Source organism: Hemibagrus wyckioides, linkage group LG11, assembly GCF_019097595.1.
Source record: "Hemibagrus wyckioides isolate EC202008001 linkage group LG11, SWU_Hwy_1.0, whole genome shotgun sequence".
Lineage (NCBI taxonomy): Eukaryota > Metazoa > Chordata > Actinopteri > Siluriformes > Bagridae > Hemibagrus > Hemibagrus wyckioides.
Window position 1 is genome coordinate 4,210,852 of NC_080720.1, and position 14,374 is coordinate 4,225,225.

The 14,374-nt window shown below is 37.9% G+C and overlaps 1 protein-coding gene across 2 annotated transcripts in view; it reads left to right on the plus strand.

Annotated features, from left to right (window-relative positions):
• The window catches only part of gad1b (glutamate decarboxylase 1b), a 40,881-nt gene extending 26,816 nt beyond the window's left edge, over positions 1-14,065 (plus strand). For both annotated transcript variants that reach the window (XM_058403614.1, XM_058403613.1), the window contains exons 7-17: positions 507-619; positions 1,689-1,804; positions 2,083-2,162; positions 2,311-2,365; positions 2,641-2,757; positions 4,195-4,259; positions 5,517-5,595; positions 6,741-6,890; positions 7,138-7,245; positions 7,953-8,042; positions 8,131-14,065. In XM_058403614.1, coding sequence (XP_058259597.1) covers positions 507-619; positions 1,689-1,804; positions 2,083-2,162; positions 2,311-2,365; positions 2,641-2,757; positions 4,195-4,259; positions 5,517-5,595; positions 6,741-6,890; positions 7,138-7,245; positions 7,953-8,042; positions 8,131-8,304 — 1,147 coding nt within the window. In that variant the 3' untranslated portion in view covers positions 8,305-14,065. The remainder of the gene's footprint in view (positions 1-506; positions 620-1,688; positions 1,805-2,082; positions 2,163-2,310; positions 2,366-2,640; positions 2,758-4,194; positions 4,260-5,516; positions 5,596-6,740; positions 6,891-7,137; positions 7,246-7,952; positions 8,043-8,130) is intronic.
• The last annotated feature ends 309 nt before the right edge of the window (positions 14,066-14,374 follow it).

Genomic DNA, 14,374 nt, shown 5'->3' on the forward strand with positions numbered 1-14,374 from the left:
CCGTGCCCTGCCTGTTTCCTGTCGCTCCGAACTCCTCCACTGAGACTGACAGATACTCATCACACTATCAGACCCCTTCATTAAACCCCCCCCTGAGCCAAACGAGAGCTTATCGAGCCCATCACAGCCCTCGTTTAATTAGTGGCATTCACAGCTGAATATTTGATCTGGGATGGGATTCCACATTACGCCAAGCTTTTATGAGGCTTTTGAAACACAATCGTGCGCAGGTATCGATGATATCGCTGGAGGTCTGTTATTAGGTTTGTCAATGAAGCGCATTAGAAGGATCTGTGCATTGGTTTTTTGGGAAATGAAGCAGAATCATTGTGAAGGAGGAGGAGGAGGAGGAGGAGGCAGGTTTCCACTGCAGCTCAGTCAATTTGTACAAGTCAGTCAAAGAAGCACAGATGCGTGACAAGACAGATTTTTTTTCTGTCAATCAAAATTCCCTGGCTTTATTCTACCCTAATTCACTCTCTGCTTCTTTCAATGGCTTTCTTTAGGTTCACCTACGAGATTGCTCCTGTGTTTGTGCTAATGGAGCAGCTGACGCTGAAGAAGATGAGGGAGATTATCGGCTGGCCAAACGGAGAAGGAGACGGACTTTTCTCGCCAGGTAAAATCCCCTTCCCTGAATGTGGTTTCTGGAAAGCAAATATTGCAGCAAAATAATCACAGTTCCTTCTTCTCCCTCACAAGAAACACTATTAAAACTGATTAAAGATATAGTTAAGCCCAAAACCTAAGCATCTATCAGCCAAGACATGTTTAATTCCTTATTATTAAATCTATTGCTGCTTGCAAATAACAAAGATTATAGCTAAAGTCTTCATACACTCACATTCAGCTGTTACACTGTCTGTATATAAACAGCTTAATAAAATGGCAGATATAGGATAATAAAATAGGATATAGGATAATAAAATAGCAAGTAGAGTAAAAGAACAATGGGGTGTGTTGTTGGATTATTTTCCTCTAACATAACATACTGAAATGTTTCTTTCCTCTTACACCACAGCAACAATTTTAACTTTTCATTCATTAATATGTTCAATTCAGTTCAATTCAATTCAATTCAATTTATTTATTTGTATAGCACCTTTTACAATGGACATTGTCTCAAAGCAGCTTTACAAAAATAGAGAAACAGAGAAAGGGGGAAAAATTGAAATTATTAAACTATTTTGTCCCCAATGAGCTGATATGATGAGCTTCGTATTTATCCATTTATAGTTATGTTGTGGAACATCCACAGAGGACGATCCTGATATCAATGGCAGTTAATAAGATGAAAATAAAAACACAGATAGTTTTGTTATTCTTGAAAAAGTGTAAAGTGCAAAATCTTTACAGACTTTTACACTGACACTGGAGACTCCTTCCAGAAACGCTACATAAAAGTCACCTTACAGAAAATCCTAATTTATTAATGTTTATATGTTTGTCTTTGTTTAATAATACCTTTTTTAACACCTACTTTATGTGGATCAAACCTAGATGTCCCTGTGAATGAGCTGTTGCTATAGAAACAATATCGTATTAAACGTTCTGACCAATCAGACGTGACAATTCAACGGATCTGTATAAAAAGTAATAGAGTTGCTAATAGACCTTTTACTCGGTTCTGATTGGTCAGTGAGGTCAGATGTCTCTCAGTTTCTGATGATTTTTATTTTTATACTCAGGTGGTGCCATATCAAACATGTACAGCGTGATGATCGCCCGCTATAAATATTTCCCCGAGGTCAAAACCAAAGGCATGTGTGCTGCACCGCGCCTCATTCTCTTTACATCAGAACACGTGAGGAACCTGACCGACTCATACAGTCTTTTACATTTCATACATAAAACTACCTGTAGACTGTAGACTTACTGTGTGTGTGTGTGTGTATGTGTGTCTGTCTGCATCTTTCTGTCTGTGTGTGTGTATGTGTGTCTGTCCATCTGTCTGTCTGTCTGTTGTCTGTCTCTGTGTCTGTCTGTGTGTGTGTGTCTGTCTGTGTGTCTGTTTGTGTGTGTGTGTGTGTGTGTCTGCCTGTCTGTCTGTCTGCTTGTGTGTGTGTGTGTGTGTGTTTGCAGAGTCACTATTCGATTGCCAAAGCTGGAGCAGCTCTGGGTTTCGGTAAAGAAAACGTCATCCTGCTCAGCACAGACGAAAGGTAACAAACTGTTTCTAAAACACGAAACACAATCCCACTTCTTTAGTAAATCCCGACTGGAACTGAATTCTTTCCTCTGTGATTAAATTGATAAAACTTTTTAAAACTACTTTTCACAGTTTCGCTGATGTAATGTGGTGTGTTTCAGGGGTCGAGTTATACCTGCAGACCTGGAGGCTAAAATCATCAACGCTAAACAGAAGGTGAGTTCATCTGTTTTAGAGAAATGGGTTCTTGGAGTAGTTCAGTGAGAGTGTGTGAGTTTAAGCTCTGCTCTAATGGAGCTCAGTGGATCAATAAAGCGTCATGACGAGCCTGTCTTCATCTGACAGATGCACTGCAGTTCACTAGCCTTGCTTTGTTTGCTTCATTACCCAGATGTCATTCGAACTCAATAAATGGAGCCTTAACTGGACAGCACCTGTCTTTAATGTTGATTTTATGTGTGTGTGTGTGTGTGTGTGTGTGTGTGATACAGGGTTATGTTCCACTCTTTGTGAACGCAACAGCCGGTACTACGGTGTACGGAGCGTTCGACCCCATCAACGACATTGCAGACATCTGCGAGAAATACAACGTGTGGCTTCATGTAGACGTAAGCGTTCTTTACACCTTCTCACTCGCTGTTCACTTTATTAGGAACACCTGTACACCTGCACATTCATGCAGTCATCGAATCAGCCAATCATGTGCCATGCATAAAATCATACATGTCAAGAGCTTCAGTTAACGTTCACATCAAACATATATTCAGCAAGTCTCTAAATACCTCCAGTCTGATCAGACCAGTCTGAATCTCTCATCTACAAGGTGTTTCAGCTGCAGATCCTCCACTCAGTGAATGTTTTTTTTGTTTTTCACACTAGCATCCTATGTGAAAATCCCAGTAGGTTTCTGAAAACCACTCAAACCACAGTCATGCCACGGTTACGGTCACCGAGATCCGACTTTTTCTCCTTTCTGATGTTTGATGTGAACATTAACTGAAGCTCTTGTCTTGTATCTGGATGTTTATTATATTATACATTGGAATGTGCTGCTGCCATGCGATTGGCTGATCAGATGTACACCTGTACGCATGAATGTGTACAGGAGTTCCTAATAAAGTGGATGGTGAGTGTACTGCTATTGACCTAACACTATTTGTTTTTTAATAGCTAACACGTTTATTTGTTAACTGGTGTCTTCTTCTAATAAAAAAAAAAAAAGAGATTTTTGTTGACTCAGGTTTACTCCAAATATTCAAACATAATAATAATAATAATAATAATAATAATAATAATAATAATAGTTTGCTACAAAACTTTATCATAAAAATTAAAATGAACATTTTACAGGAAAAACATTCAGTAAAAAAAATTAAATAAATTGTAAAGAAAATGTATAATTACACAGCACTCTCGGGAAAGCACAAATTGTTCATTTTAATTGTCTTAGATGATCTTTAAGCTAATTTAAAGATATAAAAAAAAGTAGTCGATTTAATTTAGCTGATTTGATTAATGACTTTTGTAGTTCAAAGATTTTTATAAAAGACTTTTTCTTTAATTGTATTTTTTTTTTATTCGTTTATTTTATATAAGACTTAATAGAAGATTCTCAATTTCTTGTTTATTTTTCCTTGTAGTCTGCAACAGTTACAAAATGTTTTATTGATATATTTACATTGATTTATATTTTCATGTTTATTTATTTATTTATTCAAAAATGGCCTTATTATTTTCCTTTTTTTACGCTCAAACGGAGCTCCTCATCTCTCAGCCCCTTGTTGTTATAATGAATTATAGATCTTTCAGACCGACTCGATGGAAAATCACTGATCACTGCGTGTTTGGTATTCAGAGAGAATGAAGAGCTGTTATGAATATTTTAGCTGATCTCAGTACTTGAGCTCAAACAGTAGCAGTGAGAGAAGAACAAATAAAACTTATTGTATTGATAATCAAATCACTCGATGTTTGGACATTGTGCGTTTGTGTTTGTTTTCCTGCCATATTTGTAAACCTGTGTGTGTGTGTGTGTGTGATTTCAGGGAGCATGGGGTGGTAGTCTGCTGATGTCGAGGAAGCATCGTCATAAGCTGAACGGTGTTGAGAGGTAAAATCTTTTAAACGCAACACTGTGATCGAACACGACACGCTCACTATTCAAGTGGTTAAAGACATGAGAACCTTGTTGCTAGGCAACTGGGTCCAGAAAGCTTACTTTTACTGGAAATGAGATAACAATTTAGCTAGCTTGCACAGAGTAATGATAGAAAAGAAGCTATAGTGAATATCAGCATTTTTCTCAAATGTGTTTTTTGTGATTAAAACAATACTTTAATTGCGCTTAACATCTACCACTAACTGATCTTCACTGAGATTGGCCCGATTGAGAAAGGCAAAACCAACAAAATAGATTTTGTTCCAACGCCCCGACATTAATAACAACATAACCTTAAACAAAATCAAGTGAAGAAGCTATGAAGCTTGATATGATTTTTAGCGTAATCCTGTAGAAGGAAGACAACATGCAGTCGTCCAGCATCCAGTAAACCAACCTACTCTTGTATTCGATGCAGCAGGTGTTTTTCCAGGGTTGCCAGGTTTCAGCAAAATTTCCATCCCAACTATATCAGTTATACACAGAGGGTGTGGTGGATTAGTGGTTAAGGGGTTGGCCTACTGCTCAGATGGTTGTGAGTTTGAATCCCATGTCTGCCAACTGCTTGCCCCCTAAGCAAGACCCTCAGTTGAATAAAATGAGATAAATTATAAGTGGATAAGGGTGTCTGCTAAACGTACATCAGCTACGACTAGCCGCAAAAGAGACTTTGATGTGATTTGAATGATAATGTACTAGTTTTATTTCTGATTATTTGCAAACAAGATCTTGGCATTTCTATGTCTTTCTAAAGTAGCAAAATCTGGCAACTTTTCTGTTCACAGTGTAAGCATGGGGCAGCATGATACCTGCCCCACTGGGCTTCTATAGTGCTTGTTGCAGTTCCATTTTTGGCCACTAGGCCATGATAAACATATGGAAGCAAAGAGGGGAAGTGAACACACCAGGAAGATGAGGAAGCTACCAGAATTTGTTGAATTCCAGAAAAATTTGATGTTTGAAATTAGTCAGTATCACATGATTGAGACCATTGCTGTGATTTATTTCGAACAAACACATGAGCTTAGAGTAAATGTAATCCTGTGTGTGATGTCACACCTATGACATCATGAAACCCATTAGTCTATCACAAGCGACAGTCATGTGGCGTTTAAATGGCTCATGATGTCGTGTAAGCGTGACATCTCAACAACTCGGTCGTAAACGATACAGATTTATGGATGCCGTATATTTTTGTGTCTCGTTCAGAGCGAACTCGGTCACGTGGAACCCACACAAGATGATGGGAGTGCCACTGCAGTGCTCAGCCATCCTGGTCAGAGAGAAGGTAACAAGAGCAAACTTTTAGGTGTTTAAAACCAGCAGTGTTTGTGCTGACCTGCTGTCCTGATTGTTATTCTGCTGTACAGGACTGTACAATGAAAAGCACTTATAGCCACACACACACACACACACACATGCACGCGCAATTAGCTTTTCACTTTTTTATTTCTTGCTGACTCTGTACTTCTCACTTATGCACTTTTAATAGCCTTTCTTTCTTTCTTTCTTTCTTTCTCTTTTGTATCTCTTCCCATTTTTCAAACTTTTCTTCCTTCTATTCCTTCTCTCTTTCTTTTCCTTTTTCAGTGTGTCTGTTCTGATCTCTCTCTCTTCCTCTCTTTTGTTTCTCTCTCTCTCTCTCTCTCTCTCTCTCTCCTGACTGTTATTCTACTATTCAGGATTGTACAATAAAAAGCAGTTATAGGTCAACACACACACACAAACACACAGAGACACACACACACACCGATAAAAGCAGTATTTTATTCACATTTAATATTATAAGATTTTCAGAATTGTACTGATTGTCGACTGGATTTACGGTGCATTGTGGGTAATAGCACACTGTAACCATGGGGATGTGCCGTTGACAGAAAAAAAAATCGAAGCGAATAACCAGTCAGTCTGTCCAGGATTTCACAAATTTTGCGATCGCAGACATGAACACAAGATCAAGCAAACTCTCTGATATCCGGAGAAACTTCTGGAAATGACAGCCGCTTTTCTGCAGATTTGGGTTCGAGACATGTCGTGTGGCATCACTTCACTTGAATGCCTTTCCACAAAAAAGCACAAAATCTCTCACAATTTTTTTATTTTTTGTATACATTTTTGGCCACCCTCCTGGATGATTACCACTGATTGTTTTATTATAAGAGGATGTGTGAAAATGTTTTATTCCTTTTGTACGACAGCTTTTTGTCTATACAAAGACAATTCTATTTACTAAAGAACATTATTGTGTTTTTTTAATCCATTTGCATTCAATCCATTTAAGTCATTTCCAAACCAGATTGTGTTTCAAATGAAAATTTAGTATATTTGATATAAAATTGATATACAAATACATCCAAGTTTCACTGAAACCATCACCCAAATGAAGTTGTGAATTCGACATAACAGCAGCGATGTGTCTCTCGTGTGTTTCAGGGAATTCTGCAGGGCTGTAACTCCATGTGCGCCGGATACTTGTTCCAGCCCGATAAACAGTACGATGTGACGTACGATACGGGAGATAAAGCTATCCAGTGTGGCAGACACGTCGACATCTTCAAATTCTGGCTCATGTGGAAGGCCAAGGTGGGTTACAGTCACTGTGTTGCTTTAGTTATTTATTTCTTTTTTCATTAAGAGAGATATAATAGCTGTCACATCTGGCCTGGTTCTGATGCTGGTGAGTGAAGCAGTGTGGCAGTCAAGTCTGTCACTTTCCATTAATCTCTTTCTGTATACTGTGTACTGTGTGACTTGAGTAAAATTTGTGTGTGAGAGAGAGAGAGAGAGAGACAGAGAGAGAGATGATACATGTGGATGGTTCTCTGTACAGGGCACAGTGGGGTTCGAGCAGCATGTGGACCGCTGTCTGGAGGTCTCTGAGTATCTCTACAACAAAATCAAGAATCGTGAGGGTTACCAGATGGTCTTCCAAGGAGAGGTAACACACACACACACACACACACACACACACACATGCATGCACAATTAATTTTTCTTTCTCTTTTTTATGTCTTGCTGATCCTTTCTTTCTTTCTTTCTTTCCACTTTTCACACTCTTCTTCTTTTTATTCTCTCTCTCTCTCTCTCTCTCTCTCCACAATACACATTATTTTTGTTATTCTTTCAGTTCCAAATTTACCTCCTTTCTTTCTTTCTTTCTTTCTTTCTTTCTTTCTTTCTTTCTTTCTTTCTTTCTTTCTTTCTTTCTTTCACACTATTGTCTCTCTTCCAACCTTCCCACTGCTCAAACTCTTCCATCTTCTCTCTCTCTCTCTCTCTCTCTCTCTCTCTCTCTCTCTTCATTATTCTTTTTGGTCTCTTTTCCATTTTACATCCTCACTTTATTTTTTTTTCTCTGTTCCTTTCTTTTTTTTGTTTCCTTTCCATTTTTTATTTACATCTCTTTATTTCAATTTTTACCCCCCCCACACACACATACACACACACCTCACTCCATTGCATCTTTCTCTGATGTATTTTTTCCCTCTTTTCTTCACTCTTTCAACCTTTCCCCCATTCTACCTCACTTATTTTTTCACACTCCATTCCCTCCTTCTGTCTTTCTGTTTATTTTCTACTTCTTTGCACCCTTCCTTCTCCCTTTTTTTTCTAACTTTATCTCTTCTATTTTTGCTGTCTCTCCAGCCCCAGCACACTAACGTGTGTTTCTGGTACATTCCGCCGAGTATAAGGAACATGCCGGACGGAGAGGAAAGAAGGGAAAGATTGCACAAGGTTATTCTCATATGCTTACCATCACACATCGTATATACCCATATGTAAGCCATGCTAACGTTTTAGCCGTGTCTTCTTCCTCTTCAAGGTGGCGCCGAAGATCAAAGCGATGATGATGGAGTGCGGCACCACCATGGTGGGCTACCAGCCGCAGGGAGACAAAGTCAACTTCTTCCGCATGGTCATCTCTAATCACGCTGCCACCAAGTCAGACATCGACTTCCTCATCGAGGAGATCGAGAGACTCGGACAAGACCTGTGAGCGCCGTTCTTCTGGAGGGACGCTGGTACTGCAGCTCTGTTTAACACCCAGCTGTGTAAACCTGTGCTGTGTCATTGTTTCATGGTTTAAATGTAGTTTTAAAATGCACTATATCTATATGTGTCTCGTATCAGTGAGATATTTAGGCCAAGTCTGCACTAACACGCATAAATCTGAAAACACACTTGATTAGTTTTGGCCCCAAAACTTCCCAAACCTGAAAAACAGCACACTGAGCATCTTTTAATATTTACATTCATATTTAATATTTCTGTCATTTTATTATCTCACATAAAACATGCATTTTTGCACACATCCACTATACAAAGCAGTCAAACACACAAAATATCTAATAGATGGAAACCTAATAGGGTGATATTTCCACCTCAGGCAACTTCCAGGGTTCAATCCTGTGTTCTGTGTGGGTTTTCTCAGGGAGCATGTTTTCTCTGAGTTTCTCATGGTTTTCCTACTAAATCTACAGTTTCCTCCCAGTTGGAAGGCAGAATAGTGACACAAAAAAAACTAGGTGAGAATGAATGTATGGTCCTGGGTTGCCTGATCTTCCTGAGATAGTGCTCAGTGTAGGTGAATGACCAGAACAAAATCCAGGAAGTTTACTCATCATGGGGTTGTTGAGATCATGTGACAATCAGATGCCTCATCAAGCCAAAAAGAGCATATTTAGATTCATTCATCTTGTTACATCCTGCATTTCCAAGTCAGAAATGCATGAATAATTTGACTCTGGGGTAACAGGAAGTAACAGGATAACAGGAAGTAACAGCATAACAGGATGTTTCTCACAAATTCACCTGCTAAGGTTAGTTAGTGAAATCTGGGTCTTCAGAAAGCTCCTAAACATCCAACTTGGCAATGCATGAAGAACAGGAAAGTTTTCCAACCTCAAATAAAGTGCATGCTGAAGGTGAATGAATTCAGAAAACGCAGAACGTTCCATCATCACGGATTGGTGGAGATCATGTGACCAACAAGGTGTTTTCAAATGCATCATCAAGCCAAATAGAGATTCATCCATTCTGATGAATAGTTTTCTGTATCTAGATCTACGAAGTCCCTAAAGTCCTGGGATTAATTTGTGAAATCCAGGTCTTCTGAAAGGTCCGAAAGGTCCAACTTATCAATGCATGAACGCTTTAATATTCAGGAAAATCGGAAAAACAGGAAAGTTTTCTCATTCTTACGGATTCTCCTACATTCTCAGTTGAGTTGAAAGTCTCTAATCTTCCTATTTAGAACTTTACATTAACACACACATGTTCATGAAGCCAGTTGTGTCACATCTGGGCATGTTTAGGAGATTTCTGACAGCCCAGATCTCTAAAAAAGGCTTTAAAATAGGTGTGTGTCTGTGTGTGTACACAATGATAACGTAAGGAAACTGGACATTTTAGTCCATATTTATTTGAAATTGGAAAAATTTAGGCTACATGTCACAACTGATTAAAATTGTAGCACCTGTTATAAACTAGAAAGAACCTCTAATGTACAAACGTTTACTGTTTTCATCCATTTCGGGGGTCAGACAATAGATGGAAAGGTAAAGGAATATAAAACAGATGTGTTTTCAGATTTGCTCGTGTTAGTGTGGATTAAAGTTTAGTGATTTATAATGATTGAAGAAACCACAAGATTATTATTATTACTAGACCTACACATACTAAAATACTACTATTAATAATAATAATAATAATAATAATAATAACAATGTCAATCTTTGTGTCATGAGTGTGTATGACAGAAACTTCTCCCTTATACACAATCCTCTAAAACCACAGCACTTTGTTTTAATCTCATTTCCCACCCATGTATCCAGCATTCGTATATTTATATGAACTATATAATTACGGACATTTCCAGTGCTTGAGGTTGTAAATATATAACATAGACGAGCCAGGCGCACCACCCTTTTAACAAAGTCTGATCTACGTCCTGTGTACGTGTGCAGTGTGCCGTCCGTGGTCGTGTTCCTTGTTGTAGGTCAGTGAGGACAAACAGCCCTGTTCCCGGAGAGCTAAACTCCCACATGCTAATTCATCAGGACAGGAAGCGAGGCGTGAGACGGTGTAAATCTCCAGGAGCAGGGCTGCTCATCACTGCTGTAGATCTTCCGTTTAACGAGCACCTTTGTGAGGTGAAAACAGCATGTCTTTGGTTTCCAGCACAAATGCTGTGTGATATTAACGACACGTTCAGATGGAACTCGCCGATCCATGCCTTCGAAATCATTCCTTCAGCACTTGAGTGGATCAAGTCATGAGCACACTGTTGCTAGGCAACTGGGAAAAGCAGACACCAAGCGTAAAGCTGAATAGCGATACATGGGAGTAATAATAATTGCTGTCTTCCAGTCAGAGGTTTCATGTCTCACTTCTGGGTTTGATTAGTGAAATCTGGGCTGTACGAAAAAATCTCCAGAACTTTTTGCATGAATGCTTTGAGATTTGGAACAATAAGAACACTTTCCCATTATCCTGAATTCTACATTCAAGGTTTTGTTTGAACACTTGGGATTTCAGGAATTTGTCACATTCCAAATTCTCAAACTTGCCAATGCATGAATGCTTGAAATTGGAATAATGGGATGGTGAATAATATTTCTCCCAAATTTTCCAACATTCTGAGTTTTGTTTGGCAAAATCTAGCTCTCAATCTTCAAACCTCTTGAACTGTAGACTCTGTAATGTATCAGTGCTTTGAAATTACCAGGATGAATAACAGGAGATTTTTCCAATTTGCCAAAAATATCAGGTTTGCTTAATGAAGTGTGAGTTTTCAGCAAGCTCCCAAAGTTCCAACTCAATGCATTAATGCTATGAAATGGGAATAATTGGGAATATTTAGTTTGTTTTGCAAAATCTAGCTCTCAATCTTCAAACCTCTTGAACCGTAATGTATCAATGCTTTGAAATGATGGGCATGAATAACGGGAAAATATCAGGTTTGCTTAATGACGTGTGAGTCTTCAGCAAGCTCCTCAGCAGTACATGAATGAAATTATAATAATGGGAATGTTTACAATTCTCCCAAATTCTTCAATATGAAGGTTTTAGTTTGCAAACTTCAAACTTTAAAATAGGCATAATTAAAAAAAATTTACCCAATTTGCCTAAATGTTCAGGTTTGTTTAGTAAAATATGGGCTTTCCTCAAGCTCCAAAAGTTCAAAGTTGGAAATTCCTGAAAATTCGAACAACTGGAAGTTTTCTGGAATATTCTTCCAAATTCTCAAACCAAAGATGTCCTAAGAAGCCATGCATTATTATGTTTTTTTCTTGTCTTCTCGTGATCACAGCTTAATTTTTCGGTGTGTTCGGCATAAGAACATATTCTAGAGCCACAGTAACGCAGAATGGATGATTATGTTCGCTTTTATTTTGGTCAGTGATTCAATCAAACTGAAATATCTCTCTGTCCATCAGTGATGGGTGACTTCCACGTATGGGTCCGAGACTTGAGGCTCATACACCATGATATGCACCAGAGATTTTCTCGCAATACAATTACATTGGCTTTAGTTATGTCGAGAACACAAAAAAGAAAAAAAGTTATAATAACGCGTGGCCTCTTAGGACTTTCCGCGATGTCAGAAAGTTCCTAATCTTCCAAGTCATATATTTCCAAGCACAGTGTTCACTAACCAAACAGGAAGTGAGGCAACTGTCTCCATAAACATGTTTAACCAAGTAAACAATGTATTCAAATGGGAAATTTTGGATTAGACTTGACTTATAACTGATATCTATTTTAATTCTGTTTAATAAAAAAAACTATGATAGAAATGCAATACATAAATGAATCCTAGTCAGTATTATATACAAAAGCAGGTAGATTTTCACCCAGTAAATTAACAATCATGTATAAAAGCTTTAAGTGGAAAAAAACAGAAAGTGTTTTCAAACAGAAACACTCATTTCTAAGGCTATTAGCTCAGCTAGCTTGCTTGTAGTCCAAATAAAAGTCTTTATATTGACAAAATAAAGTCACAGCGATGATGTGAGCAAATCAGAAGTGTCAGAAAAATGATCATTTACCTCAGATGTTTTGGAAATTAAGCCTCAGTTTAAATGAAAATAATAATTGCTATTAAGTGTAAATTACAATTAGCATACAATCAGCTCGTGTCGCTAAACAAACGTCCACGAGTTCTGTCTTATTTAACAAAGGCATCACTACTCACAAACGCAGAAGCAAAAATATGTGCATTAAAGCTTTTATTTACTGTGTGACCAGGCGTGTGCTGATACTGAAGATTCGTCCCACAGTAAATGCCAAACGTGTTCATTTGCGCCAACTAGAAAAGCTTCTCCCAGCTTGCTAGCTTTGCTAAATAGCACATGCTATAGAAGAGTTCCGGTTGTAGCTAGCACCTGGTTCAGATGCAAACAAAGAAAGGATTAGTGCTTGCTCACTAGATAAGACTAGCTAGCAGTTCAACAGTTCAGGCTTTAAGCTAGTCAGCTAATAATAAAAATTTATTTAAAATGTTAGTTTTGCAGCTAGCCTTTTGTTTTCAGTTTGCTAAATAACCTGTATGCTAATGTAGAACAGTGTGTCAGCTTAATGTTAGCTCGGTTACAGCTTCCTCATTTATCGGCACATGCCTAAATCGTGTAGAAACGTTTGCGATGGCGGTATTTTTTGATTCGTTTGTGACGTATCGATGTATCTAAATCGACTTTCTGTATCGAAATTTATGGTTTATGGTCCAGTCGTGAATTTGTGAGCCAAAGACGTTACACACTTTCTATTCAGTGTTCATTTCAGATAAGCTGGAACTTATACAGTATAGACAGTATATTTACAAAAAAATTGAAAAAATCTCTATATAAATATAAATATATAAACTATATATATATATATGTGTGTGTGTGTGTGTGTGTGTGTGTGTGTGTGTGTGTGTGTGTAGGCCCTTTGACCTCAGTGCAATCAGTGTGTCGTGTATCAGTGATAACGTCGTGTGGAAACTTCGACTGAATGTTTTAAAAAGTCTTTCATGAATTATTTATTATCGTGATACGAGAAGCTTCATCTCTGCCATGACTTTAAAAAAAATAATAATAAAAAGCACAATTTAGAAATTTAGAAGAATTTGAGATTTAGGAAAAGTTCAGATTGTGGTAAATAAATACAAGAACAATGTAATAAAGTTTAAAAAGTTAAAATTAAATAAATAAATAAATAAATAAATAAATAAATAAATAAATAAATAAAAATACAGACCCAGATGTAGTTGGTTAGCTGAAGTGGAGGCTGCACATGGAGGTCAAAGTTGATCGAATACATCTGGAATTTAAAAAAAAAAAAATTGTTCGTTTTGTTTTTTGTTTTTTTCTGAATTGTTCCTTTTAAAATCTATTCTAAATGATATGATTCTATAATCTTACTGTTGTATATAAACCTTGCATCCAGCAGTTGTGAGACTTTGCACAATGTTGTTTTTCCTTCTGTCTGTAAAGTGTGTGTGTGTGTGTGTGTGTGTGTGTGTGTGTGTAATTGGTGGATGTACAGGAGTAAAAAGGCTCCTGCTGAAGGACGGCACTTTGGCCCGCAACACGCCATGTGAACACTGTTACGCTCCGCTGTACAGACGCTCCTGCGCAATCTGTTAGACGTTCTAGACTCTTGTTGTCTTTCTCGTTTGTTTTTAAGATCTCTATCGTACAGAAATCGATGAATATATCTACAATATTATAAAAGCTATAATAGAGTCAACAATAAATTGATCTACTGTTACTGAACACTGTGTGGGGTTTTCTTTCATGATGAAAAAATATTTTTCAGTTAAAAGAGGTCAAAACGTTGGACAGGTGAAGGCGGGGGAAAAAGGAGAAGATCAGCTCAGAGAGATCCCGTGAAGATCCACTAGAGCTTCAGATTCCTGTGTGTGTGTGTGTGTGTGAGAGAGAGAGAGAGAGAGAGAGAGAGAGAGAGAGTGAAAGCCGGTGGCATAGAAACTTTGAGATGAGGAAGATGAAGATGAAGATGAAGGAAGCTCCACAGGATTCAGGACTCAGCAGGGAAACTCCTCCTCCTCTGCTTGGTGTCTC